General features: G+C 66.0%; 2 protein-coding genes across 3 annotated transcripts in view; both read left to right on the plus strand.

Annotated features, from left to right (window-relative positions):
* Positions 1–14,018, plus strand: part of ZNF469 (zinc finger protein 469) — a 49,391-nt gene extending 35,373 nt beyond the window's left edge. For both annotated transcript variants that reach the window (XM_060083907.1, XM_060083908.1), the window contains exon 3: positions 1,388–14,018. In XM_060083907.1, coding sequence (XP_059939890.1) covers positions 1,515–12,722 — 11,208 coding nt within the window. In that variant the 5' untranslated portion in view covers positions 1,388–1,514 and the 3' untranslated portion in view covers positions 12,723–14,018. The remainder of the gene's footprint in view (positions 1–1,387) is intronic.
* A 9,208-nt stretch (positions 14,019–23,226) lies between these two features.
* ZFPM1 (zinc finger protein, FOG family member 1) overlaps positions 23,227–25,329 on the plus strand; it is a 67,501-nt gene continuing 65,398 nt past the window's right edge. The window contains exon 1 of the mRNA XM_060084725.1: positions 23,227–23,307. Within this exon, the coding sequence (XP_059940708.1) occupies positions 23,268–23,307 (40 nt within the window). The 5' untranslated portion in view covers positions 23,227–23,267. The remainder of the gene's footprint in view (positions 23,308–25,329) is intronic.

The raw sequence follows: 25,329 nt of genomic DNA on the forward strand, positions 1-25,329 counted from the left end.
GCTTCACTGCCTGGCAAATTCAGGAGCAGAGGCCCCACAGACCAGAGCCTGTCCTTGCTCCTTCCTTGCTCCTTCCTTGCTCCTTCCTTGCTCCTTCCTTGCTCTTTCCTTGCTCCTTCCTTGCTCCTTCCTTGCTCCTTCCTTGCTCCTTCCTTGCTCCTTCCTTGCTCTTTCCTTGCTCCTTCCTTGCTCCTAGGGAGGGGCGGACACCAGCCCCAAGTGGGTTCAGAGCCCCTGATGCCTGCCACATGGGAGCCCCCTCCCCTGACCCTCCAGGCCCTGAGTTAAGTCCCACTTAGCATGCAGTTAGGTGCTCCCTGCCCACTGCCCCCCCATGCCCAGCCTCTTTGGGTTGTCCAGGAGCTCTGAGCCAGGGTCAGGTCTCCACAGCTGTGCTGTGTCTGCTCCCCTGGACGCTGGGCACGGGGCAGATGTCCAGAAGCGCCTGTGAACCTGAACTTGAGAACAAGGGGTCAGCCCCCAGATGGGGCCCTTCCACCAGGAGCAGCTAACTCACAGCTGCTGGAACTGAAAGGACCCTTCAGACAACCGGGTCCGACCATCCCCCTCCACCGATGGAGAAAGGGAGCCAGGAGATGGGCAGTGTTCCTGGCAGCAGGCAGCTAGCGCACCACAGCCTGTGACCTCGGCCCTTGAGAGGCAGCAAGGCGATTCCCAAGTCCTGGCTCTGAACGTCTCTGCCTGAAAGAAGCATGAGCCACTGCTGCTCGCAACTTAGCGGCCAGAAGGAGCCATGTGGCCTGTCCTGCTTGCAGCAGGAAGCGTCACAGGCACAGGCCAGATACGTGTGCCCCAAAACAGGAGCTCAGCTCAGGGGCCCAAGAAAGGAGCCAGAACCTTCCGGAGACCGGGGATCCACAGGGCAAGGGCCTTGAGGCCATCCTGTGTGATCCCAGGGTCAGGGGATGGGGCAGGTGAAGGACCAGGTGGGAGCCTCAGCCAGACTCCCCCTCCGTTCTTCCTGGGCTCTCTGCCCTGGCCACCAGGTGCCGGTCACCCCACCATGGGGCCACTGCAAGTCTGGGAGCCACATGCCACATGGGGCTTTCCTGCTCAGGGCCTGGCTGGTGCCTAGCAGGGCTTGCTTGGGGGTGGCCAGGGGTCTTCTCAGATCTCAGGCCCCAACAGTATTTTCTCTCTTTTTCCTTCCTTTTCTTCCCCAACCCCAATCCGCGCCCCCACTAAGCCCTTTCTCAGTCTGGCAGCAACTCTTTTCCGCTTTCATCTCTCAAGGTGCCGACGGAGCCAAGCCTCCTCCCCTAAAAGTACAGGTTACGAGCCCGCTGCTTCTGCTCCCAGCCTGCCACGCCACCTTGGGAGCCACGAAGCCCCACGGTCCCCGACCCACTCTGTCCTTTCCTTGCAGACTCCACTCAGGACCATGAGAGCAGGCCCCTCCAGGGCCCCTCGAGGGGCGAGGATGTCCGCCCGGCCCGCTTTCCGCGGCCCGCCTCAGACCACAGCATCCTCCTAGCACCCAGGACGGAGGGGCCATGCCTGGGGAGCAGCCCCTCGGAGCGCCACCCCCAACCATGACCGGAGACCTGCAGCCCTGCCCAGCGGCCAGTGGCACGGGGGGCCCCCTGCAACCTCCCAGTGAGGTCAGTGCCCCAGCCAACAGGACCACCAAGGCCACGGGCAGCGGGGCCCAAGCCATGGACAGCCCTGAGACCCAGGTGCGGCAGGCTGGGAAGTTGGGGCCCAAGGCCCCGCTCCCCAGAGCCCAGTCCCTGAGCAGCGCCCCTGGGAAGGGAAGCAGCCCCCCGGCCCCAGCAGGGAGGAACCTGGTGCAGGTTCGCACGCGGCGGGCCAGCAGGCTGGACAGCAGCCCCCAGCAGCTCTACGGTCTGAGCATCGCCAGCTCAAGGCCCAAACCCGCCCTGGACGAGAAGACCCCTGAGGGCCCGCAGCAAGAGGCCCCCCGGCCCCCAGAGACCGAGGCCCCCCGGGGCCAAGGAACCAGAGCCCGTCTCAGGCCTGGCCCCCCCAGGGCTGAGGCCTCGCCTGGCCCGGAAGAGCTCAGCTTCCAAAAGTGCTTCCAGGAGACCCCCTCCAGCTTTACCTCCACCAACTATACCTCACCGAGCGCCACCCCTGGGCCCCCGCCCCTCAGGGCCCCCCAGAGCAGCGGCGCCAGCCCCTGCCAGCCGGCCTCCTACGTGGAATTCCAGGCCAGCAGGGCCGACGCCTGGCCTCCCACGGCTGAGAACAGCTTCCCAGGTGCTAGTTTCGGGGTGCCGCCCGCTGAGCCGGAGCCCTTTCCCGAAGGCGGCAGCCCCGGGGTGGTTGCCTTCCAGTACCCCTTCCCAGAGCTGCATGGAGCCGGCCCGAAACCCTTCCCCGAGGACGCAGCCGGGCCCGAGTATGCTGAGAGGGCGCTGGTGTTCGCCTTCCACCAGCCTCGGGGAGTGTGGCCCGAGGAGCCGGTGGGCACGGGCCCAGTCTACCCCCTGCCCGCCCACTCGGGCCCCCCAGCCCCACCCTGCTACCCTGGCCGCCCCGGCGGCCTCAACGCCCCCAGCGACCTTGGCGGTGCGCTCCCTCCCGCTGGTGCTGCTCGCCCGGCCCCCAGCCCCTTCTCGGAGAGCACGGCCACCTTCCGGGACAGTTTGCACGAGAGCATGACCAAAGTGCTCCCTGAGAGGCCGCCTTCAGCCCACAATGGGCTGGGGAGCCCCAGGGGGCCCCCAAACTCGCTGGCCCAGAGGCAGTTTCCCGGGCAGGCGTATGGAAGCCCCGGAGCCGGCGGGGTGGGCACCAGCCCAGGGCCTCGGGACACGGAGCTGACTGCCTCCGGGCCCCCTGCCACCAGACTGCCCCCGCTCTGGGACCCCGCCCCAGCCCCTTACCCCACGCCTCCTCTGGGCCCCCTGGCCACCACCAGGAGCGCATTCTTCGAAGCCCAGCCCGGCCCAGGCCAGCAGCTCAGCCTCCCCCAGAGCCCCCCGCTGCCCTGGCCCCAGGTGCTCCCGGCCGCCGGCCCCGGCCCCCACCAGATGGAGATGTTGAACCAGCTACCTTTCCCCCCGGAAGTCCCTGAGTGGCAGGGGGGCAGCCAGGGAGCCCTGGCTGCTGCCGCAGGCAAGACGCCCGGGCCGGGCGAGAAGCTGGCAGTCCTGAGAAACAGCCCGGGCCAGCACAGCAGTGGTTCCCCTGGGCTGTTCGCCTACAACGGGCTGAAGGACCCTGGAGCCCAGCCCCCGTTCTTCGGGGCGGCCCAGCCCCAGGCCTCCCCCCGGGGCCCCCCCGGCCCGCCCCCGCCCAGGGTGGTGGGAGCCTCCCCCAGCGAGTCTCCCCTGCCCTCGCCGGCCACCCACACGGCCAGCAGCACCTGTTCGTCGCTGTCCCCTCTGTCCAGCAGCCCAGCCAACCCCAGCTCGGATGAGGGCCAGCTCCCTGGGCCACTCGGGCCCTCCGCCTTCTTCCACCCACCCACTCACCCCCAGGAGACCGGCAGCCCCTTCCCGTCCCCCGAGCCCTCGCACACCCTCCCCATCCACTACCAGCCGGAGCCAGTCAAGGCCTTCCCTTTCCCCACAGAGGGGCTGGAGGAGACCCCGTTCCCTAGCTCGGGGCTCGAGGTGGGCAGCGTGGGCCTGGAGGGCTTCCCCCAGGAGCCACCCCCCTATGCCGCCCACCACTTCCCCCTCAGCAGCGCCAACCTGGACCAGCTGGACGTGCTGCTCACCTGTAGGCAGTGTGACCGGAACTACAGCAGCCTAGCCGCCTTCCTGGGGCACCGGCAGTTCTGCAGCCTGCTGCCGGCCAGGGCCAAGGATGGCCACCAGCAGCCCCCCGGGTTCCCCACGCCCCCCGTCACCCCCTCCGCACTGGCTGCCCCCAAAGCACCAGCCGGCGGGACCCCGAGCCCACTCAGCCACACCAGGACAGCGCCCTTCCTGCTGGGTGGGGACGTCCGGCCCGATGGCAGAGATGACCCCCTGAGAATGAGCTTCCTGCCCAGCCCGGCCGCCGCCCCCTTCCCACTGCCTGCAGGGGACCTGGACCTGGAGGACGCCGCCAAGCTGGACAGCCTCATCACGGAGGCGCTCAACGGCCTGGAGTACCAGTCAGACAACCCTGAGATCGACAGCAGCTTCATCGACGTCTTCACTGACGAGGAACCTTCCGGCCCCCGGGGGCCCGCCACCGGGCAGCCCCCCAAGACCAGGCTGGGGGCAGCGCCAGAGAACAAAGCCCAGCTCCCACTCCCGGTGGTGACTGCCCCGCTGGAGCCCCAGCCACCCCGGCCCGGCGACAGGGGCTACCCGGCCGGCCCCAGGCCCAAAACCCGCTCCCTGGGCCCAGCGCCCTCAGAGGCAGATGGGGCCAGCCTGGCCGGCCAGCAGAGAAGAGGAAAGCGGTTTAAGTTGTTCCGGAAAGAGCTGGACACAGTCAGCACCGCCAAGAGGCCGGGCAGGGGCTCCAGGGCCAGCCGCCTGAGGCCGAGGAGGAAAGGCCGGGCTGAGACGGCCCTGTCCCGCCCGCGGGACCTCAGAACCCAGGCCCCCAAGAGCCACGCAGACCCAGGGGGACGGGCCCTCCTGGTGGAGACCCGGAGCTCCAGGCGCCTCCGCCTGTCCCCCGGCCAGGACTGCAGGCGGAGGCGGCCGCGGGGCGGCACCTGGAGCAAGGAGCTCATCCACAAGATCGTGCAGCAGAAGAACCGGGCGGGCAAGCGCGGCCCAGCCCCGGGCACCATGGACGGCGGGGCCCCGGACTGCGACGGCGCCTCCGAGTCTGAGGAGGAGGATGGCCCGCGGCTGCGAGGCTCTCGCTTCAGAGGCCGGCCCCGCCCCAGCGGCCGGCGATGGCGCCGGGGCGAGAAGAGGAAGGAAGTGGACGTGGCCCCGGGTCCCAGAGAGGACGGTCAGCAGCAGAAGCCTAGGAAGGCCGTGAGGCAGGAGGCCGTGAGGCCTGGGGGCTCCCCGGGCCCAGAGGAGCCAGGCAGGCCGTGGCCAGGTCCCATCAAGAGTCCCGAGGCCCAGGGCCCGTCGCACGGCCCAGAGGCTGGAGTGGGCCCTGAGGAGAGAGGCCCCCAGCGCCTCCTGCAGGGTCTCACGGGCGCCGAGACCCCAGAGGAAAGCCATCCCTCTCTGGACTTCCCCCAAGACACCAAGAGCCCTGAAATTGCTGAAGACCTTCCCCCTGAGGCCACAGAACTTCACCGAGAGGCTCTGAGCTCCTCTTCAGACCCCTGCCCCCCAACCCCAGGGCGACCACAGCTCCACAAGGGGGATGCACTGCTGCCCCGCACGAGCTCACCCCCGCTGGGTGCCCCCCGGTGCTCGGAGCCTGCCGTCTCCGGGGACGGAGGGGAGCCCCCTGCCTCCCCGCCGGGAGAATCACCGGTGCCCGGCGCTAACGCAGCCGACACGGCCCACCCCGAACCCAGGGCCCTCTTTCTGAAGACCCCTGGTCTTGGAGACTCCGTGGGGCTTCCAGCTGCCAAAAAGGGGCCTCAGCCCTACAGCAGCCCTCCCAGCGGATTGTTCCTCAGACCCAAAGACCTGGCTGACCGTTTCCACGAAGACCTGGGCTCCCAGTCCTCAGCCCCAGACAGCCCACCAGCCATCAGGGCAGGCCTCTGCCAGGATGGCGAGGATGCCAGTTCCCAAGAGCCGAAGCCACCCAGGAACCCACCCTACACAGTCGTCACGGGCCCAGGCAAAGCTGAATCGCCGCCGGCCTTGGAGCGCACGGCCCTCTTCTCGGGGCTGCCTGGGGACGGCTTCGAGCCACCAGTCTATGGCAGCTTCTCTGGGAATGGGGACACCCAGGGGCCGCGTGCGTGTGCCGCCCCTCCCCCAAGGAAACCTCAGCTAGACCCGCCGTACCCCTCGTTTCTGCCCAAGAAGGGCTGGTCCCTGCTGGAGGAAGTGTCCCCCGTGCCGCCTGGCCATCTGGGCCCTTTTCCCAGCCTCTCAGGGGAAAAGGCATTCAATCAGAGGTGTCCCAGTGAAGGGACTGTGGCCACCAGCCTCCCCACTTTGCCCGGCAAGGTAATCAAATGTAGCACCGCTTGTAGCAGTGACCTGTCGGAGGAGGAGCTCGAGATCAAAAGGCTGGTCACCGAATTGGAGAGTCAGCTGCAAAGCAAAGGCGCACAGGACGCCCCGGGAGAGCCGTGCGGAGCCAGCGTCACCAGTCCTGGGGAACTGAGTCCACACCCGGAGGGGGCAGAAACAACTGTGGCCACCACGGGGGGCACTCTGGGGGGCCCCCAGGAGGAGTGGCCCTCGTTCCACCCTGGAGAAGCAGCCCTGGCCCCCGGCGCCCACAAGGACGTGGTTCCTGAGGGTCCTTTCAGGCCCACTGGGGCCAGCCTCAGTTTCCGGCCAGTGCAGAAAGCCGGGGTCTCCAAGACGGGGCTGCCCAGGGCCGAAGGGGGCCTCGGGGCCCACCTGGAAGTCTGTTTACCGGACCCCCCATGGGACATGGGGAGTTTAGCGAAGTGCAGCCCAAACCCTGAGCCTTCACTTTCTAAGGGTAACTGGGCCACCAGAATACAGCACAGCCCAGACCTCCCGCTGCTCTTTCCCTGCCCACGGAGAGGGGTGCTTTCCCCGGGATCCCACAAGGCACCTGGGCCCTGCCGAGACCCCTCAGAGCTGGAAGCGTTCGGCAGCCCTGTTGCCCCTCTGGCACCTGGCTTGGCATTTCGGGGGGCCAAGCTTCTGCCCCTGGGTGCCACCCCACATTCTGGTGCCAGTCACAACAGTGCTCCCAAGGGACACTCTGTGAGCAGCACAGGTGGGCCAGGAGGAGCAGGGCTCCTGTCCCCTGTAGCAGGGGGCCCTGGCCCTGAGGGTAATGAGGGGTTTGTACCAGCGGGGGCCTCCCCAAGTCGTGCCTCTGTGCCCGACCCCAGCCCTGGCAGAAGGCCCCAGGACCCAGCCTCGAGCCCCCTTCGTCAGCTCCAGCTCCTGGTGGCCAGAGCGGCTGAGAGAGAAGATGACGCCCAGGGCTCACAGGGGCCCCCGCCTGATGACACCCAGAGTCCTCAGCACAGCGACCCCTCAGACCCGGGGGAGGAGGGTGTGGAAGGTGGGAAAATGGCCTGCAGCCCTGCCCGGGGCTGCCCGGGGTGTATGCGGATGACAGCCATCCCTGCGGTGGCCGGACGCCAGCTGGGGCCAGAGGGAGATGGACATCCAGGCTCACACGGCCAGGCCGAGAAGCCCAAGGGCCAAGTCGGAGCCAGCCGACTGCAGCCAGATGACCAGGGGAGGCCGGGGCGGCCAGACCAGCTAGCCGGGCAGCTCCAGAGAAGCAGGGCGGCCGTGGGCCTTTGGAACGGGGCACGGGCCACCCCAGGCCCCACCTACTCGGAGGCAGAGCCTTCAGTCCCAGCCTTGGCAGCAGCCGACACGGAAGATGGGCCTGAGGACCCGACTCCAGAGGCGGTAGCTGGCCCAGGCCTTCAGAAGCATCTGCTGTTCGCTGGCGAGAGACCAGTGTCCCCCACCAGGGACCTGGCCAGCCACACCCCCTCACCCACTTCTGCAGCCACGCCCAATCCCTGCAGCCCCAAGGAAGGCCCAGCTCGCCGCCCTCTCCGGGGGGACTGTGGCCCCCTGGAAGACGCTTCCAAGGAGCCCAGCTTCGTCAGTGTCTTCACTCCCGCCCATGGAGGGGACTGCCCTGGAGGTCGCATGGCAAGAACCCTAGAGGGTTCCAGAAAAGAGAGACCAAGGGAAGCTCCTGCCTGTGTCACCCCTCCCCACCCAGCGAGGGCCACCTCCCCGAGAGTGACTGTCAAGGCCGCTGCCCTGTCCGGCATCCCTACCACTGATGGCCTGGGGGCAGTCAGAGGCCCCAGGGCCGAGTGGCCAGACCCCAGGGGAGCCCTGTCCAGTACCCACCCCGATGGGGTGCCCAAGGGCCCCTCCTCAGAACCCCCAGGCAACAGGGAAAGCCACGGTGTCACCGCTGTGCCCACTGACCCTTCCACACGGGGGGCCATGGGGCCGGATCCCCACACCTGCCAGGAAGGCGAGGCAGAGGCCAGCCTCCAGGAACAAGAGGGCCTAGAGATGCCCGGGGCCGGGCGCCCTGCCGTTACAGAGGCATCCGAAGCCGGCACCAGGGGTCTGAGGGTCACCTGCCCTTCCACAGCGCTCCACCCAGGCAGAACCACAACTCCGAGCGGCACAGCCAGCGACTCCAGACCACGCTCCCCACAAAGCCACGGGAACATCTTCCACCAGAGACCCCAGGGGGATCCCCTCAGTCCCCAGGACCCCAGACAGAAGCCTCGTGGCTTTAAAAAGAAGCCTGTGTTCACTGAGAACGGCCACTGGCGGGGCAGAGCCCCCAGCGGGCAGCCCGTGACCTGTGAGGTCTGCTCGGCCTCCTTCCGCTCTGGGCCGGGCCTGAGCCGCCACAGAGCCAGGAAGCACGGGCTGCACAGGGTTACTGCCTCCCAGCCAAGCCCAGCGGCCCCACCTGCTCCCCAGACATGCCGCCCACCCAGGAAGAAGAGCCGCAGGGCGCCGGGGAAGGAGAAAGCGAGGCGGCTGCTGGGAGACCCCAGCCAGGCCGGTAGGCTAACCCCTGCTCGCAGCTCTGTGGCTCCTGAGGATGCCCTGGGTCCCGAGATGTCCAGGGGGCCTAGGCGGGGGCTCAGCCTTCCGGGAGCACCAGGCTGTCCCCCTCGCTGGGAACCACATCCCCCAGACATGGTCAAGCAAGGGGTGGACGTGAGGCCTGCAGAGCCCAGGAAACGGGACCAGCTGGAGAGGGATGAGCCCCGTTCCAAGCAGACAAAGAAAGGCGGGAGCCAGAGGCGGGGCAGGCCGCCCGCAGACTTCCCCAGCGAGTCGGAGGAGAAAGCCAGCAAGAGGGCGAGAAAGCCAAGAGCGAGAAGGTCCCGGGAGGAGAGCGGCCTCCAGGGCCCTGCAGATGTGATTTCAAGGGGAAGAGGCTGGACTCCATCAACCGCCATTGCCGACTGCCCGGCTCTCCCGAGCCGCCACCTGTCACCAGAGGCAGAGCAGGGGACTGAGTCCACGCAGCCGACGTCCGTTGCCACGGACCCAGAGGAGACACCTGCACGGAAGTCTCCTGGGGATCGGGTGGCCTGTCCAGGGATGGTGGAGGGGGCACCTCCTGGGCCAGAAGGGCCAGTGGGGCGGAAAGCAGCCTCAGCAAGAGGGTGCGGGGGACCCCGAGAGACCAGGATGTCTGGCACCTGCAAAGAGCCGTCGAGGGCAGCTGGGAGTAAACCTGCAGGGGACAGCAGAGTGGCCGAGAGCAGATCGGGGCAAGGTGTCTGGGAGGGGCACGAGGCCCCCTGGGACCCCCAGGGCCCTCCCAAGACTCGTGGTTCTGAAGCAGGCGGCACCGTCAGCAGTTGCCTGCAGGACCCCCTGCACAGTCCGGGAGAGGGGGTCCAGGGGCAGGAGAGCACTGCCCCTGAAACCCCCAGCCCGAATCTCGGAGACCCTCTGAGCTTGTTTGATGACGAGGCCTCCTTTTCCCAGCTCTTCCCCCTGGGAGATCGCTTGGTTCGGAAGAAGAACCCCCGTGTCTATGGGAAGCGCTGTAAAAAGTCGAAGCCACCTCCCCAGCCCGAGCCCAGCGGCCAGGCAGGGGGCAGTGTCACCCTGCCCTCCTTCCGCCTGCCCACAGACCTCAGTGACTCTGGCTCGCTCTGTTTGTCCCACGAGGACCCGTGGGGTGACGAGGCTGCGGGTCTGCCGGAGTCCTTCCTCCTGGAGGGCTTCCTCAGCAGCAAGGTGCCTGGCATTGACCCCTGGGCCATGGGCCCCAGCCTGTGGGCCCTGGAGCCCCACGCGGAGGCGGACCCCTGCTGCTCCGAGGACCACCCGTCAGAAAACATCCCTGAGCTGCACATGGTCCCGGCAGCTTGGCGAGGCCTGGAGCTGCAGGCCCCCGCCGACGGGGCCACCTCTTCTCCGGGAGATGCGAGCCCCGAGCCCCCCAGCCTGGAGCGAGAGCACTACGAGTGTGGTGTCCCCGGGAGCGCCGTGGACCTGCAGATGCAGGACCTGTGCTTCCTAGGACCCTGCGAAGACCCTGCAGCTCTCCCCGGCGCCAGCTTCTTGGACTTCAAGGCCACGGCCAGTTCCCAGGGCCCACAAAGCAGGACAGAGGGGGCGGCCGGGGCAAGAAGGGCCCCAGGTGGAGGCCGACCCCTCAAGGCCAGGAGGGCGTCCTACAAGTGCAGGGTGTGCTTTCAGCGCTTCCACGGCCTGGGAGAGCTGGACCTCCACAAGCTGGCGCACAGTCCCTCGCCACCCCCTACCTGTTACATGTGCGTGGAGCGCCGGTTCGGCTCCCGCGAGCTGCTGAGGGAGCACCTGCAGGAGAAGCACGTGCAGAGCAAGGCAGGGCTGTGGGCCTGCGGCATGTGCCGGCGGGAGGTCGCCGACGTCTGGATGTACAACGAGCACCTGCGAGAACACGCCGTGCGCTTTGCCCGCAAGGGGCAGGCGCGGAGGTCCCTGGGGGAGCTGCCCGGATGTTGGGAGGGGGACGGCGTGGCCACGCGCTTCCTCAGCGGCATCGCGGGACAGGTCTCCAAACCCCACCGGGGCAAGCGCTCCACCGGCGGCAAGGCAGGCGGGGGCCCCGCGGAGGCGTCAGGGGCGGATGTGGGAGCTCGGAAGGAATTCCCGAGGGAGAGGCCAAGACCCAAGGTCCGCGCCAACGGCTCAGACCCGGACAGCGCCTCGGCCCAGGGCAGCCCGTCAGCCTGCGTGAACCCGGCCCCGCCCGGCGGCTCGTCCCCCGACGGCCGCTCGCACAGCGAGTCCCCCCTCCCAGCCGTCCCGGTGCACCAGGACTGCAAGGACCCCGCCCGCGACTGCCACCACTGCGGGAAGCGGTTCCCCAAACCGTTCAAGCTGCAGCGCCACCTGGCGGTGCACAGCCCGCAGCGCGTCTACCTGTGCCCCCAGTGCCCCCGGGTGTACCCCGAGCACCAGGAGCTGCGCGTGCACCTGGGCGGCGAGCACGGGCTGAGCGGGGAGCTGGAGCTGCAGCACACCCCGCTGTACGCCTGCGAGCTTTGCGCCAACGTCACGCACATCAGCAAGAGGTCCTTCGTCTGCAGCTCCTGCAACTACACCTTTGCCAAAAAGGAGCAGTTCGACCGGCACATGGACAAACACCGGAGGAGGGCGCAGCAGCCCTTCACCTTCCGCGGCGTGCGGAGGCCCGGCGTCCCCGGGCAGAAGGCCTTGACCCGAGAGGGCTCGCTTCCCAGCAAACGGCGCAGGGTGGCCACGTCCAGCAGCCCCCCCGGGGCCGGCGTGGACGGGCCTCTGTCCCGGGACAGCGGCGCCACCCTGAACGAGCGGTCCCTCCCAGCCCTGCCCCAGCCCTGCCCGGAGGCAGCTCCCAGCACCACAGCAGGGCAGCCCGGGACCCCAGAGAGGCCCACAGACCCCGTGGGCCACCCGGTCGGCAGCGGCGATCTGCCCTCTGCCCTCCAGGAGCTCCTGCCCCCGTCTCTGTCTCCTTTCCCGGCGGCCTCGGCTGATGGCAAAGATGGCCACGAGCCGGACCAGGCCCTGGAGAGCTCCGAGGACGAGGCTTCCCCAGGCAGCCCTGGGCGCTTCCTCCAGCAGGCTCACCCCTTGGGGGGCTCTCTGCCCCAGCCGGGGGCCAGAGGCCAAGACGCAGAGGAAAAGAGGGCAGCTGGCCCGCTCTCAGGGAAACACAGGACCCCAAGTGCCCCTGGCAAATGTGCCCCTGACCATCACCCAGAAGCCCCCTCTCTGCTCTGGAAGGAGAAGCAGGTGTCCATGTGTCACGTGGCACCTGCCGGGGGCACAGGAGGCCCCTCCCACAGGGGCAGTGCCAACAAGCTCGGGGGCTGCCAGAGCTCGTCCAAGGACAGGTCAGCCTCGTCCACCCCCAGCAAAGCACCCAAGTTCCCAGTACAACTGAAGAAGGCGGTGCCCAGCCCAATGCCCAGAGAGCTCCCCCATGGCACGGAGGACAGGCCAAAGCCCCCCACCGTCAAAGTCAAGCCGGGCCCCGGCTCCCAGGGTGCTGGAGGCCCCCGGCAGGGCACCAAGGCAGCGGGCGGCAGCCAGCCCCAGCCAGCCAGCGGGCAGCTCCAAAGTGAGACAGCCACCACCCCAGCCAAACCCAACGGCCCAGGCCAGGGCCCCGCCCCAGACAAGGCCCCCCTTCGAGTTTCAGCCAAGGGCTACCCCAAGGGACCAAGGGAAGCCGGTGACCAGGGGCCGCGAGGGAGCCTGGGCCCCAGGGAGGATGGGGACAGCAGTGAGAAGAAGAGAAAGGGCCGGGCGCCGGGGCCAACCAGGAATGAAGCTGTGGGGAGCCTAGGGAGAGGCCCCGCGGTCCCTGACAAACCCCCCCGGGCCCCGCGAAAACAGGCGACTCCCAGCCGCGTTCTCCCTGCCAAGCCCAAGCCCAGTAGCCAGAACGGCACAACACCGCCCCAGCCCTCAGAGCCGCGGAAGGGGGAGCCCGGCCATGCCCAAGGGAACAGCAGGCGTGGCAAGGAGGCGCTGGGCAAGGCTCTCCCCCAGGCCAGACCCCTGCATAGGCCCCCCAGGAGGGGCGGGGCTGTCCTCGGTGCTGAACCCCCCAACTCCCGGGCCTGCCGGACAGCCGAGTCCCAGAGCCACCTCCTCAGCCAGCTTTTTGGGCAGAGACTAACCAGCTTCAAGATCCCTTTAAAAAAGGATGCTTCCGAGTAATTTATAGGAGCCAGCGCGTGCCTGGGAGTGGGGCTGGGGACGAACTGGCAAATGGGGGACCTGGTCTATGCTGAGGAGCTCCAGTCCTCCGAGAGTTTGCCTGGTGGCCACAACTTAATCCACCTGCCATAGCGTGCAGATACTCAGACTTTGGTGTTAGACCTGCGACTCTGATGCCTTGAGCAGGGCCTGGGGTGGACAGCAATCCCTTTCTAGCTGGAAGGTGAGGGTGAGGGGCGGGCCAGCTGCAGCCTCTTTGAGACCATGCAGCTGTTTTCTCAGTACCAAGACGTTAAAGAGAGAGCCACTCACCCCCACCCCAGCCCCGTGTGCCCCACAGCCAAGGCCCGGTACGCCAGAGAACCCCTCGCTTTGAAGGTTTGCACAGGGCGCCCCACCTGTGTCATCTAGCAGGAAATAAGTTGAGGCAGCCGCCGGTCTTATGGTGGCAGCCTCCGTCTTAGTGTCGTTGCTGCTGTTGCTGGAATTCCAAAGCGACCCTAGAAACCAGATGGGGGCAGAAGAGCCATCTGTGAGCTGCCCAGCGCCCCCCGGACCACCCCCCCGAGCACAAGAGGCCTTCTCTGACCACAGGGTCATGCCGGCCACTGTCCGTGCCACTGACGGAAGCGCTGGTCTCCAGTGCACCTTGACCCCTGGTCCTCCCTCCCCACCCGCACTACCCCCAGCCCAGCCTCCGCAGCTGCCCTCTCTAGAGCCTTCCTTCTACATGGAGCTCTCTGCTGCAAGTATCAGCAATTTTACTCTGAAGATCCTGGTGCTATTTTCATGTTGTAATGTGAATACAGGCTTCCTTGATTTGTTTTACCTGGGGGGTGGGGTCGGGCCAGGAGGCGCAATGCGCTGCACGGGCGGCCCAAGGCACCAGTGGCCTAAGAAGCCCTTCGCTGGCTCCCGGCCATCGGTGGGAGGCTCCAGCCCCACGGGCAGGTCAGAGCAGCCCGTCAGGGGCAGCTCATGCACTGACAGGACCCAGGGGCTGGCTCGCATATCCTTTCTACAGAATCGTGTCTGCACGGGGGCAGGAGGCAGGGAGAGGCTTCCTTTTCTTGGGTGTCTCTGAGGTTTGTGGTTTGTTTTGTTCTGTTTCTTCATTTTAGCCTTGGGTGCAATGTGTATGTCAAAAGTTTTAATTTTGATATTTCGAAAGAAACCAAATCAGGCCCATACTGCCTTTGTAGAAGGTATGTGTGCCACTCAGAGTGCCTCTTTAGTGCTGATAAATAAACTGGGGGGCTCTGAGGTTGTAAAATCTTAGCGCATCCATGCTGTCAAATACATGTCCACTGTTTTCACAGGGCACCTCCTCTGTGGCCTCTGTCCTCCCGCCAGCCCCACCCTGCCTGCCCCCCGTGAGCCGCCGCTCCGTCCGTCCTGTCCCAGGGCCACCTGGCCCTGCAGAGCTGCCCCAGCCATAGAGTGGTCCCACCAGCCCCCAGACTTGTTAACACGGCGCAGACAGTGCCTTAGTGCTGGGTGGGACCCTCTCAGGAAGGAACTAGTACAGCTGGGTTAGGGGACCCAGAGGGCAGAAAAGACAGCAGGAGAGATCACACTCCCACCGCAGGCTCAGACCCCTGGGGCCCACACGTCCTGAAGACCCCCGTGTCTGGGACAAGCGCCTGGATGGCAGGCAGGGCCCGTCCAGAGTCGGGCACCAACCCTGATCCCGTCCTGCCTCTGACAGCTGCCTGGACACGGGGGTCTCTCAGAGCAGGCCTCAAACAACACATGCAGGGCCGGCGGGGAGCCTCGCCAAGCCCTTCGACAGGGAGGGATCCTGCACGTGACCCGAGACTGCCGAGCCCATGCCACCCCCCCACCCCACCCCCGTGCCCTACGCACTCCCCCTTGTCCTGCCAGGCCCCAGCCCTGCCATTCCCTCCGCCAGGGACGCCCTGCCCTGTCCTCTCTCTCGGTCTCAGCCACTCCTACCAAGTCCCCCCGCCCAGGTGGGCTGCCTCCATTTCCACCCCTACCGTGGGCCGGGCACAAGCCAGCGGCTTACGAAGTGGTGCCGGCTGAGGGTTGCGCTTTCGGTAGGTGGAGCTGGAGCTGCGTCGGGGAAAGGCTAGCTGGGGACTCGGTGGTGGACGCCCGTGGGCCGGCTGGGTCCACGGCACTGGGTGCCCCCCCATCGGCTCACCACGCCTCGGGCGGCCTGGGGCCGGCGTCTGCATCCCCAGAAACGTGACGGGGCGTCCAGGCCCTGCCCCAGACTGTGAATCCGGGGCTGGGGTGAGCCGGGCGCTCCGCGCCCTCTGGTGCCGACTCACCACGTGGAGGACCCCCGCAGCTCTAGTCTTCTCAGGGCAGGACGTGAGCGAAGCCCACCCTCCTGGACCCTGAGCCCACCCCGCAGCCGCGAGCCCTGTGGCATGAACAGCGCCAACCTGGCCAGCAGGTGGCAGCATTCGCCGGCTCGGCGGGGAAGGGGCAGCTCGGCTGCCGCGCCTCAGTGGGCACCGGCCTCCGAGCCCCACACGCCCACATCACAGGTACGCTGGGCACCCCCGTCCTCACCGACAGGCCCAGAGACACACACGGCACACGGGGGTGCAGTCCTCCACAGCTTTGCGCACACACACACCCACACACAACCACATGAGTGACTCCGTGAGGCACATCTGTGGGACCCAACCCTCGAGGCGTCTGGGGTGGGCATCCCGAAGGGCCCCATGTGAGCCGAGCCCACGGCTCCCTGACCCCCTGAGAAAGCTGGAAGCGGAGCCCAGACCCCACTGCCCTCGCTGGCCTCGGGCAGAGACCCCTGGGCCTGGCTCCCCCATCTAGGAGGCCAGAGTGCCCCTCACCCTGAGACTGCAGGGTCCCCCGGGGCTGCCCTGCACTGGGCAGGGGGCAGGGGAGACTGAGGAGCAAGGTCACATGAGCGCTGTATGGTACAACTGCACCCTCCCAGGTCCCAAAGCCTGACCCGAAGGCCCCTCGGCCCCCAGCCTGGAGACGGGGCAGGAGAGAAGATGGTGCCTGGGACCAGGTAAGGAGGGCCAGGCGGAGGGGATGGGTGGGGGGGGGTCTGCCAGAACTCGGGGGACAGGGAAGCAGGAGGGAGAGGGCTGGTGGTGGAGCGGGCAGGCCAGGCTCCATCCCCAGGCCCCGTAAAGGGGGAGGCTTGCCCACGTGGCTAGAGGGCACATCTGCCAGGAACCTGCTGGAGAATGTCATTAAAGTGGGCTTTCCTAGGCTCAGAGAATCCAGTCTCCCAGGGAGAGTGTGTTGACGGCCACGCTCACACAGGCAGAAGAATCTGCAGGTACAGGGTCCCACAGAGAAGGCCTCAGAGGCGCAAAGGCCTCCAGGGAAGGGCTGGATCCTCGTCACCGGGGTGCATCCAAGCACCTCCCGTGCGGGGACAGGAGTTGGAGGCCGTGGGTCCTGTCCACGTCACCTGCGAATGTGCCGCGGGTGGGCTCTAGAATTGAGCCTGAGGCTGCGTCTCCCCAGACCCCATGTCTATGCCTATCTGGTGGGTGGGCAGTTGGCCCGAGGTCCCGCTGCTGTGGCCATGCCGAGCCTTTGGGGCATTGCTCCTTTCCGCCTGCCTGGGAGCTCAAGGCCACAGCCCCTTCCCACAGGGTAATGTCTACCTTGCTGACCGGCTGGCATGGCCTTGTGGGCTGCAACTCAAGGCCACCGGCCTCCTCCCCGGAGCCCCAGGCAGAGAGAGGCTGCAGGTGGCCCTCCCGGGGCCCAGGGTTTAGCTGGGCCTGAACACACTGCACCTCGTTCTCAGCTGCCGAGAGATCCAGGACCGTTGCTGGGGCCCAGGCAGGAGGGCGACCACCAGGGGCCAGAGACATCAGGCTCATCACCAGCCCTCTGGGCCTCAGTTTTCCTGACTATTTTTTTTTTATAAACGTATTTATTTATTTTTGGCTGCATTGGGTCTTCGTTGCTGTGCGCAGACTTTCTCTAGTTGCTGCACGGGGGCTACTCTTCGTTGTGGTGCATGGGCTTCTCATTGCGGTGGCTTCTCTTGTTACGGAGCACGGGCTCTAGGCGCGCGGGCTTCAGTAGTTGTGGCACACGGGCTCAGTAGTTGTGGCTCGCGGGCTCTAGAGCACAGGCTCAGTAGATGTGGTGCACGGGCTTAGTTGCTCTGTGGCGTGTGGGATCTTCCCGGACTAGGGCTTGAACCCGTGTCCCCTGCATTGCCAGGCAGATTCTTAACCACTGTGCCACCAGGGAAGCCCCTTCCTGCCTATTTAAATGGGCCCGACAATCACCGAAAACCCTTCCAGCCCTGACACTCGGGGCTCCCTCCAAGGGCTAAGTGCTGGGGCTCACTGGCTTTGCCTGGACCCTGTCCCCCCGCTGTCCACTTGGCTCCCTCCCTCCTCTCCCCTCCTTGAGGTCTTTGCTCAGATGGCACCTCTCCTCTGTGGCCTCCCTAACCACCTGCTAAGATGGCAGCTGCACCCCCATTGCCCCAGGCCCCAGCCTGCTGTACTGGCAGCACGTTTCACCTGATGTGCCCCACGGCCCACTCCTGAATCCTGGCTATCGTCCTGCCGCTGGGCCCTGAGGGACGCGTCCTGTGTGCTGTTCACAGTTGTACCTCCAGTGCCCAGTATGGGAGCGCACTCCACGTCTGTGGGGGGAGTGGGGGAAGGGGAGGGGGAGGGGGAAGGAAGGAAGGAGGGTGAACGAGGAAATGTGCGCTTCCTATCCGGTGACGTAACCCACGTGACCCCCACTCTCTTCGTTGGGAAATGTCCAGATGATATTTCCTGTCTGCGCCTGGCTGGTAAATGGGCCACACCTGGGCACCTGGGCATGAAGGGGTGGATCTCACTGATACCTGAGGACAGTTTCCAGGCAAGAACCGTTGTGTCCCGGGGTCTCAGAGGGTGCAGCTCGTTAGAGATGCTGGCTTCAGAGAGGACCGCTGAGCCCGGAGGAGACCAGCCACATTCCCACCCTCTGCTCCCGCAAGGTGTCTGAGGGGTGGGTGGTGGAGATCAGACAGGGAACCCCCTGAGCCCATCTCCCAGGCCAGAGCCAGTCCCAGCCACCATGGGGGCAGCCCACCCCCCCATACACCCTCCCCTCCCCGCAGGGTGGCCCAGGCGGCATCTCGTCGTCCCTGGCGTCGCCCGACTTCCCCCCGGCCCCGCCTGCAGGCGCCTCTGATCCCTTAACTTAATTTGCTTTGACATCCTTGCTGCTATTTGACCTCCCTATGGAGTCACGTGGTGCTTAGAACTCATTATACCCCCTTGAAACAGGAAGTTAATTAAACCCTTCACAGAGCCAGTGTTGACAAGCATCGGTGAGGGCCCCTGGCACAACTGCCCAGCAGCTCCAGGGCCTTGGGCTGACCAGCAGCGGGGGGAGCGAGGCCTGGGCCCCCTTCCCCCCAGCACAGCCACCAGGGCCCATTCTGGAGCAGCAGGCGTGGATTTCCTAGGGAGACTCCAGCTCTGCTGCTCACCTGCTGTGTGGCCTTGGGGGAGTGACTTCACTTCTCTGAGCCTCAGTTTCCTTGTCTGGCAAATGGGAATTCTAACCGTCCCTTCTTCAGAGAGCTGTTGTGAGCAGACGGTGCTCAGCACAGGCCCTGGCACTGAGGAACCGTCCACAACTCACTCGTACCACTGCAAGCGTAAGGTAATAGCGTGCTGAGTACCACAGAAAAGGCGCCTGGGCCCTGCAAGCTGGATCAGAGAGGAGCGGCCTAATGTGGTCTGGAAGCAGTCAGGACGTCCCTGAGGAAGGGTGAGGGGGCCAGGCAGTGGGAGGGAAGGGTGCACCGGGTAGCAGGAACAGCTTGTGCAAAGGCCCTGTGGCCACAGGCCACCAGGACCCACATTCAGGGAGGTTCAGAGGAGAAGGGAAGAGTGGGGCAGGGCAGGGCCTGAGGTTATCACATTCGCTTAGCGGAAGGCCCCGCTGGCTTCAGCCTGTAGTGGGGCCAGGAGTGGCTGTGGGGATCTGGTAGCCGTCAGGGTGGTAGGTAAGGGAAGCTTGGAGCGGGGGTTGGGCTGACAACAGTGTCCCCACAGGGCCTCTCAGAGCTATACGGAGGTGACGTCAGGGACACTGGAGGCACAGTGAAGCAGAAAGAGGGCTCACGGTGTGGCCTGGCCGTCAGAGGCCCCTCGCCTGACCTGGGCTCGGGACGCGCTCCCCACAGTCTGTCCAGCCCTCCCAGCCTTGCCCTCAGCTGAGAACGCTCTTCTGCCACCACTCTCTCCTGAACAGTCTTCATCCTTCGGTGTCCAGCTTAAGTGTCTAGACCATTCTGTGGTTCCCTTGGTCATCACCTAGCAACCAGTGCAGAAGCTGGGACATGGGAGGCGCCACAATCAGCCCCCTCCCCACCGGCAGCCACTGCCCGGCCCTGGGTAGTCCTCCTGGGTCGGGGCAGCAGGGAGCATGCCCATCAGCAGAGCCAGGCCCACGGTTGCCAACCCACAGGGCAGAGGGCAGCGGTGGAGCAGACGTGAGCCCAGAGCCACAGTGGCACCAAGGCTAGGGGAGCCCTGAGGGTCATGCCCCCCGCCCCCACTTACAGATGAGGAAGCCAAGGACCTAATTGCTTAAGGACTTGCTCAGGGTCACAGCCTCCAATGTGGCAGAGCCAAGATTCAAACCCAGTTCTCCTGGGGCACAGCCAAGGTTAAGAACCCGGACTCTGGAGTGCGACTGCCTGGGGTCACAGCAAGTGCCACCACTTCTGAGCTGTAGGGCCACTCTGAACCTCAGCGTCTTCATCACCACCACGACAGCCTTGGAGGCTGTGTCCTAGGCCCAGCTCTGCCACTTTCTGCCTGGGTGACCACCAGAGGGTTGCATAAGGACATCATGAGAGACCATGAACCAGCCCAAAAGAAGGGCTTGGAAAAGGCTGGTGATGCCGATAAGGACATCGCCCCTAGAGCCATCGCCAGGAGACTTCCCTAGGCCCAGACAACCTTGGAGCCTTCCCGAGAGGCCTCCAGACTATTAGACCTTGAAATCCAGCAAAGCAGGAAACATCCAGGCCGTGGTCAGGGCAGCCCAGCTCCACGCCAAGCCCTTCTCAGCTCCATAGTGGGTGTTGCCAACCCCCAAGTGGACTGAAGGCAGTTCTGTTTTCTCCACCAGTGATGTTTGGATGTGAATCTTGGCACTCCCACAGGGGATGCAGGTGGCCGGATGGAACCCTTTCCCATCTGAGCAGGGATCCCTGCAAAACCCCACGGAGATGGCACCTCCTCCAGTTAGCCTTCCTTGATTTCCCCAGGCAGAGGCGGCCGCTTCTGCTCTGGGCTGAGCCGGGCCTGCCTTTCCACAGCATTTCTTGCTCCTCTTTCCTCAGTTTATCATCCTTATCAACAGACCTCCCCTGAGGGTGTAGTGGCCTGTGTGAGCGAGGTCCTGTGACACCGCCACCAGTCACGGTCACGAGCAAGCTGGAGTTTCCTCATCTGTACGGTGGTGGTAATAATATCCCCGTGCAGGGCAGACAGAGAGGGCAAAGCATGGAAGCAAAGTGCCCCAGAAACATCACAGGCCTGGGTCAGGGTTGTCATGGTGGGTTTTTTTGTTTGTTTGTTTGTTTATAAATTTACTTATTTTTAATTTTGGGTGCGTTAGGTCTCCGTTGCTGCGCGCAGGGGTTCTCTGGTTGCGGAGAGTGGGGCTACTGTTCATTGCATTGCGTGGGCTTCTCATTGCGGTGGCTTCTCGTTGCGGAGCATGGGCTCTAGATGCGCAGGCTTCAGTAGTTGTGGCTCACGGGCTCAGGAGTTGTGGCGCACGGGCTTAGTTGCTCCGCAGCAAGTGGGATCTTCCCAGACCAGGGCTCGAACCCGTGTCCCCTGCATTTGCAGGTGGATTCTTAACCACCGCACCACCAGGGAAGTCCCCTGTCATGGTGTTTGATGGGCACTTGACCCGCGCAGGTGCACAGAGCCCTGCACTTGGCTTAAGGCTCTTCTGTTGCTGCCCAGAAATTCTTAATTTTTGAACAAGGGGCCCCACATTTTCATTTTTCACTGAGCCCTGAGAATGATTTAGTTGGTCCTGGTCAGCAGGACCTGCCTCTGCCTCTAAGTCCCTGGGCAACTGGGGTGTGTCTCTCCTCTCAGAACCTGAAGTGGCCAAAGTCCTGCCACTCTTTTCCTCCTGCACCCTAGACAGACATCACTAATCGATCATGGTTCTCCTTCACCTGCTGACCCTCAGAACCCTCCTCAACACAGACCTCCAGGCATTCCAGCAGCACCAACCTGGGCGTCACTTGCTATGCATGGAGCCTCAAACCCAGCACAGGTCCAGCCCGTGGCCACCTCCTCCAGGAATCCCCCTGACTGCCTGACTGTGAGGTTCCCATCCTGTAAAGAGGCCCCCTTTTGGGAAGGCAGCAGGCCCAATGAGAAACCCAGACAGGTGGGGCCCCTTGTCCAGTTGACAAACATGTGGGAGCCCTGGGCCGAGTGAACCAGCCATCCATGGGCCCCATGCTCCCCAGAGGAGGGGTGCAGCACCGGGTAACTCTAGGAGGGCTGTACCCCTTGGCCCTGGAGTGGGAAGAGCTGGTGAGCACGTGACCCCAGACAGGTCTCTTGGCCTCCCGGCCTTAGTGTTCTTGTCTGTCCAGTGGCAGTGGCTGGTCCTGGGGTAGACCTCAACCTTCTGCCCTGCCTGCCAATCTCCTGCCCTCCTGGGAGCAGCAGTAGGGCAGGGGAGAGTGCCCAGGTTCTGAGGGCAACCTTTTCCTCTTCCGTGGGGCAGGGGCAAAGGTAACAGGAGTCAGAATGAGGGGGGTCTCACGGGCAGAGTACTCAGTACCTAGCCAGCCTCCATATGTGACAGTTGTGATGATTATCTGCCATCTGATGGGTGGGCCCAGCTTTCTGGACAGGCATGCAGGTGTCCTGTTTGCAAAGGTCTTCCCATTAGCCCCTGGGCCCTGCTAACTTCCTATTTCTTGTGAATATGGAGGGTGGGGGCAGACACCAAATGCAAGCCAAGAATGTTAAAAGAATACACTTGAGCCCCCAGGGACAACTCTAATGCTGTATGACTTTCAGCCTCCCTGGAAGATGGGGGGCCTCTGGGATCCCATGAGCATATCCCAAAGAACAGAAGGCTCGGTCTCCATTTCCATGGCTGGAACAGGCAGTACTGACCTCGCTCCCTTCTGACTGTTCCAGGCGGGGAGGGGGCTTAGGGGTTCGCTCAGCCCGCGGAAGGGCCTTCTTCCTGGGCCTCCAGCAGGGGCGCCCTGAAGAGGCACGGCCGGGGGAGGAGAGGCCCAGAGGGGCAACGCCTGGGGGCAGCTGCGGGGGGAGCAGGCACAGGCCGCTGGCTTCTACGCCACCCCTCCCCCCGATTTCCAGCCATATCTGAGCCCAAGGGAGGAGGACCCGAAGTCCCCCACTCTCCACTTGGGGCTGCAGCCACCGGAGGTGGCGAACCCCAGGGATGCCGCTCTTCCACCACAGTCTTGGGCAGAAGCCCCATCCTGCCAGAGCCGGCTCCAAACCCCAAATCTGGTCCAAGGCAATGTGGGGCGTCAAGGCCTCGGGCTTCCTGACCCGGCCTTCACTGTCCCCCATCCCGCGGGCCGAGGAGGGTGGTCGCAGAGCCCAGAGGTTCTGGGCGGGACCGAGGCCCTGGAGGCGGAGTTACAGAGAGGGGGGCGGAGTCATGGGCGGTGGAGGTCGGATCCATGGCTTGGGGGCGTGGTCTGGGCGGGTCTTCGGGGTCCAGGAACCGAACCAGGTCAGGTCAGGCTGGGGGACGGAGCTGCAGCTGCGCCGGGGGGCGGATCCAGGGAGGTCTGGAGCCCGGCCGGACGCGGGGCGGCGGGATGCCTTGGGTCGCCGAGTCTGAGCCGGGTCTGGGGACAAAGCGGCAAGGCCGAAGGAGTCGTCGAGGAGACCACAGGTCTACCCAGGACCGGGGGCGGGTTCAGCCCTCTGGGGGCGGGGCCAGCAGGCGGGGCGGGGCTATTGCGGCGAGGAAGCAGGGCCAGTCCAGGGGCGGGCCAGGGCGGCGGGGCGGGGCGGGGCCGGGGCCGCGAGGTAACAAGATCCGCCCGGGGGCGGGCCAACTCTGTGCAGGCGGGGCGAGGCCGCGGCGAGGCTGCGGCGCTGGGGGCGGGGCCAGCGGTGGGGGCGGGCCCGGAGGCGCGGCGCCGTGACGCGGACGCCCCGCCCGCACGCCCCGAGCGCCCGGGCCGTGGCCGCCCGGTTCGCCGCGCGCTGCCCGTAGGTTCCATTGAGAAGAGCCGAGCGGCGGCGGCGGCGTCTGCGCGGAGGCGGAGGAGCCGGCAGCAGCCCGCCGCCCGCCGGCCCCGCCGGTCCGCGCGGCCCCACAGCAGGGCCGAGCCTCCGGCCTCCTCAGCGGCGCCGGGCCGGACGCGGCGGGCTGGGGGCGCGGGCCGGGGCGGCCGCGGAGCCTAGGGGCCGGGGGCATGAGCCGCCCCGCGGCCCCGCCGCGCCCCCGCCGCCCGCCGCCGCCCGCCAGGGGCTAGAGGCGGCCGCCACGAGGGCGCGCGGCGCCGGAGACATGTCCAGGAGGAAACAGAGCAACCCCCGGCAGATCAAGCGTGAGTCAAACTTTGCCCGCCGGCCCCGACCCCCGCCGGTCCGCCCCCGGTCCGCCCCGCTCTGCCCGCGGTGCCCGCGACCTTCACCCCGCGCCGCGCCCCCCGCGCTGTGTGCCAAGCGCGCCGTAATCTAATCTCCGCTGGCGGGCCGGTCCCCCGCGTCTCGGCACCGGCACCGGGGGTCCCGCCTGGTGGGGGTGTACGCCCAGAGGGCCGGAACGGGGTTGATGGGGGCGCGGCCACCTCGCGGCCTGCCCCTCCCCCCATCCCCCGAGATGGTGCGGCGATAAGGCGGCCTGATCTGGGCTCAGATAAAGTTTAAAATATTCCATTCTGCAAGTCCCATCCTGATAAGATCGCTCTGTCGGGACGGGCTGAAATTGTGATCTTATCTCGCGCGGTTGACTCTCCCAGGCTTTGTATCTAGAGGGAGAAAGAGAGAGACCTGGGAGGGAGAGGGGGCACCCGGGGCGCGTGGAAGTGCACGGCCAAGTGGCGGAGACCCGCCGGCGCCCACCCCCACTCCCGCTGGCTTGCAGAGCCGCCTGGCTTGGGGGGTGGAGGTGTAGCTACCGCAGCCCACGCGCTAGGCTCCAGCCCTGTCTCTGGGTCTCGAACTCGAGCCTTCCCTGCCCGGGGACAGCCTCCTGGAGGTCCTCCCCTCCCTGTGTCCCAGCCAGGACTGCAGGGGCGCTGTGCGCTGGGTGGCTTGCGGTCACACACACCCTCTAACCGAGGGGTCGGGGAGGGGTCTCCTGGGACTCAGTCCTGGGCCAGGGTCGCCTCCGCACGCGTCCAAGTGTCTCACCCGTCTGGTCCGCAGGCCACTCCCCCGGTGGGGGAGGGGGGGCAGGCAGCTGCTGTGTCCACACTGATGATGCCCCCCCGAGATAAGAGCGCCCCGTACTCTTGGGGCCACTCGGCTGCCTGAGCAGGGAGAGAGAGGGCAGTGCACAGGAAGCACGGCTTCCCACCCCACGCCAATAATAACTTCGCGCCTCTGCTGCCAGGGCCAGAGTGCGGGGCCACATCTCCCCGGCCAGACCAGCAGGTCGCTGGGGCTGCCCAGGAGGCGAAGAGGAGGCCAGACCACTGCCCAGCCCCATGTTCCCCCGCACTGCCTCTTCTGTCCACATGACCATAGCCACCAGAACCCTGTGTGCATGCTCCTGGGGGAGTGTCTACTCCCGAGGTCCCAGAGAGGGGGAAGGCAGGCATGAATCCGGGTTCCCGTAACCCGACTCCTCAATGTGCAAGCGGGACCTGTTTTCCGAAAGTCGCCTTCTATCAAGTCAACTCAAGTATTAAAACCACCCACAGGTCCCGATCTGCGCTGGTTCTCTGGTTTCTTTTTCCCCTCCTCCCCTGTGCGCCTCTGTTCGGTCTGTTCTCGTGTGTGCGTGTGTATGTGTTTCAGCGTGATGAGAAATGCAGATATCGCGGGCAGGGAGATCGCAGGTTGGGAGCCGATCGCCAGAGCCGATAAGGCCCAGAGCGGAGCGAGCGCCCGCGCTCAGCTGGGTCGACCGAGCGGTGCGTGTTGGGGACAGGGACCAAAGCGGGCGCGAGGGCGAGCCCCCGCTGTCCACCTTCATCGCGCCCGGGAAGCGGGCAGGGGAGAGGGCCGGCCCTGGGAGGCGGGGCCGGGGCACCCCCCCTTCAGCCCGCGGCCCCGGGCGCCTCCTCCCCCTGGCAGATCTTGGCGCGTTAAGATGCGAGCGCTGATTGTCACCAAGCGGCGGCGCCCGCACGCCCGCCCTCTGCCTGCGGCTGTGCGTAGGGCCCTGGCGGCTGTGTGCCCGCCGCTCTGGCCTCACCTGCGACCAGGCCGCGGGTGTGGAGGGGAGGGGCCCGAGCGCTTGGGGCCGCCGCCCCCCGGGCCCCCACCAAAGCCGGGGCGCAGCTGCCCGCGCCTCTGTGCGCCTTTTGTTCCGCGCAGAGATAGATGTGCCGCGCTGATAAGCGCACAACCGATGGCGGCGGCGATAGGCGCTCCCATTTATTAACTTCAAACGTGGGAGC

The sequence above is a fragment of the Mesoplodon densirostris genome, chromosome 19, assembly GCF_025265405.1.
Source record: "Mesoplodon densirostris isolate mMesDen1 chromosome 19, mMesDen1 primary haplotype, whole genome shotgun sequence".
In the NCBI taxonomy this organism is placed as follows: domain Eukaryota; kingdom Metazoa; phylum Chordata; class Mammalia; order Artiodactyla; family Ziphiidae; genus Mesoplodon; species Mesoplodon densirostris.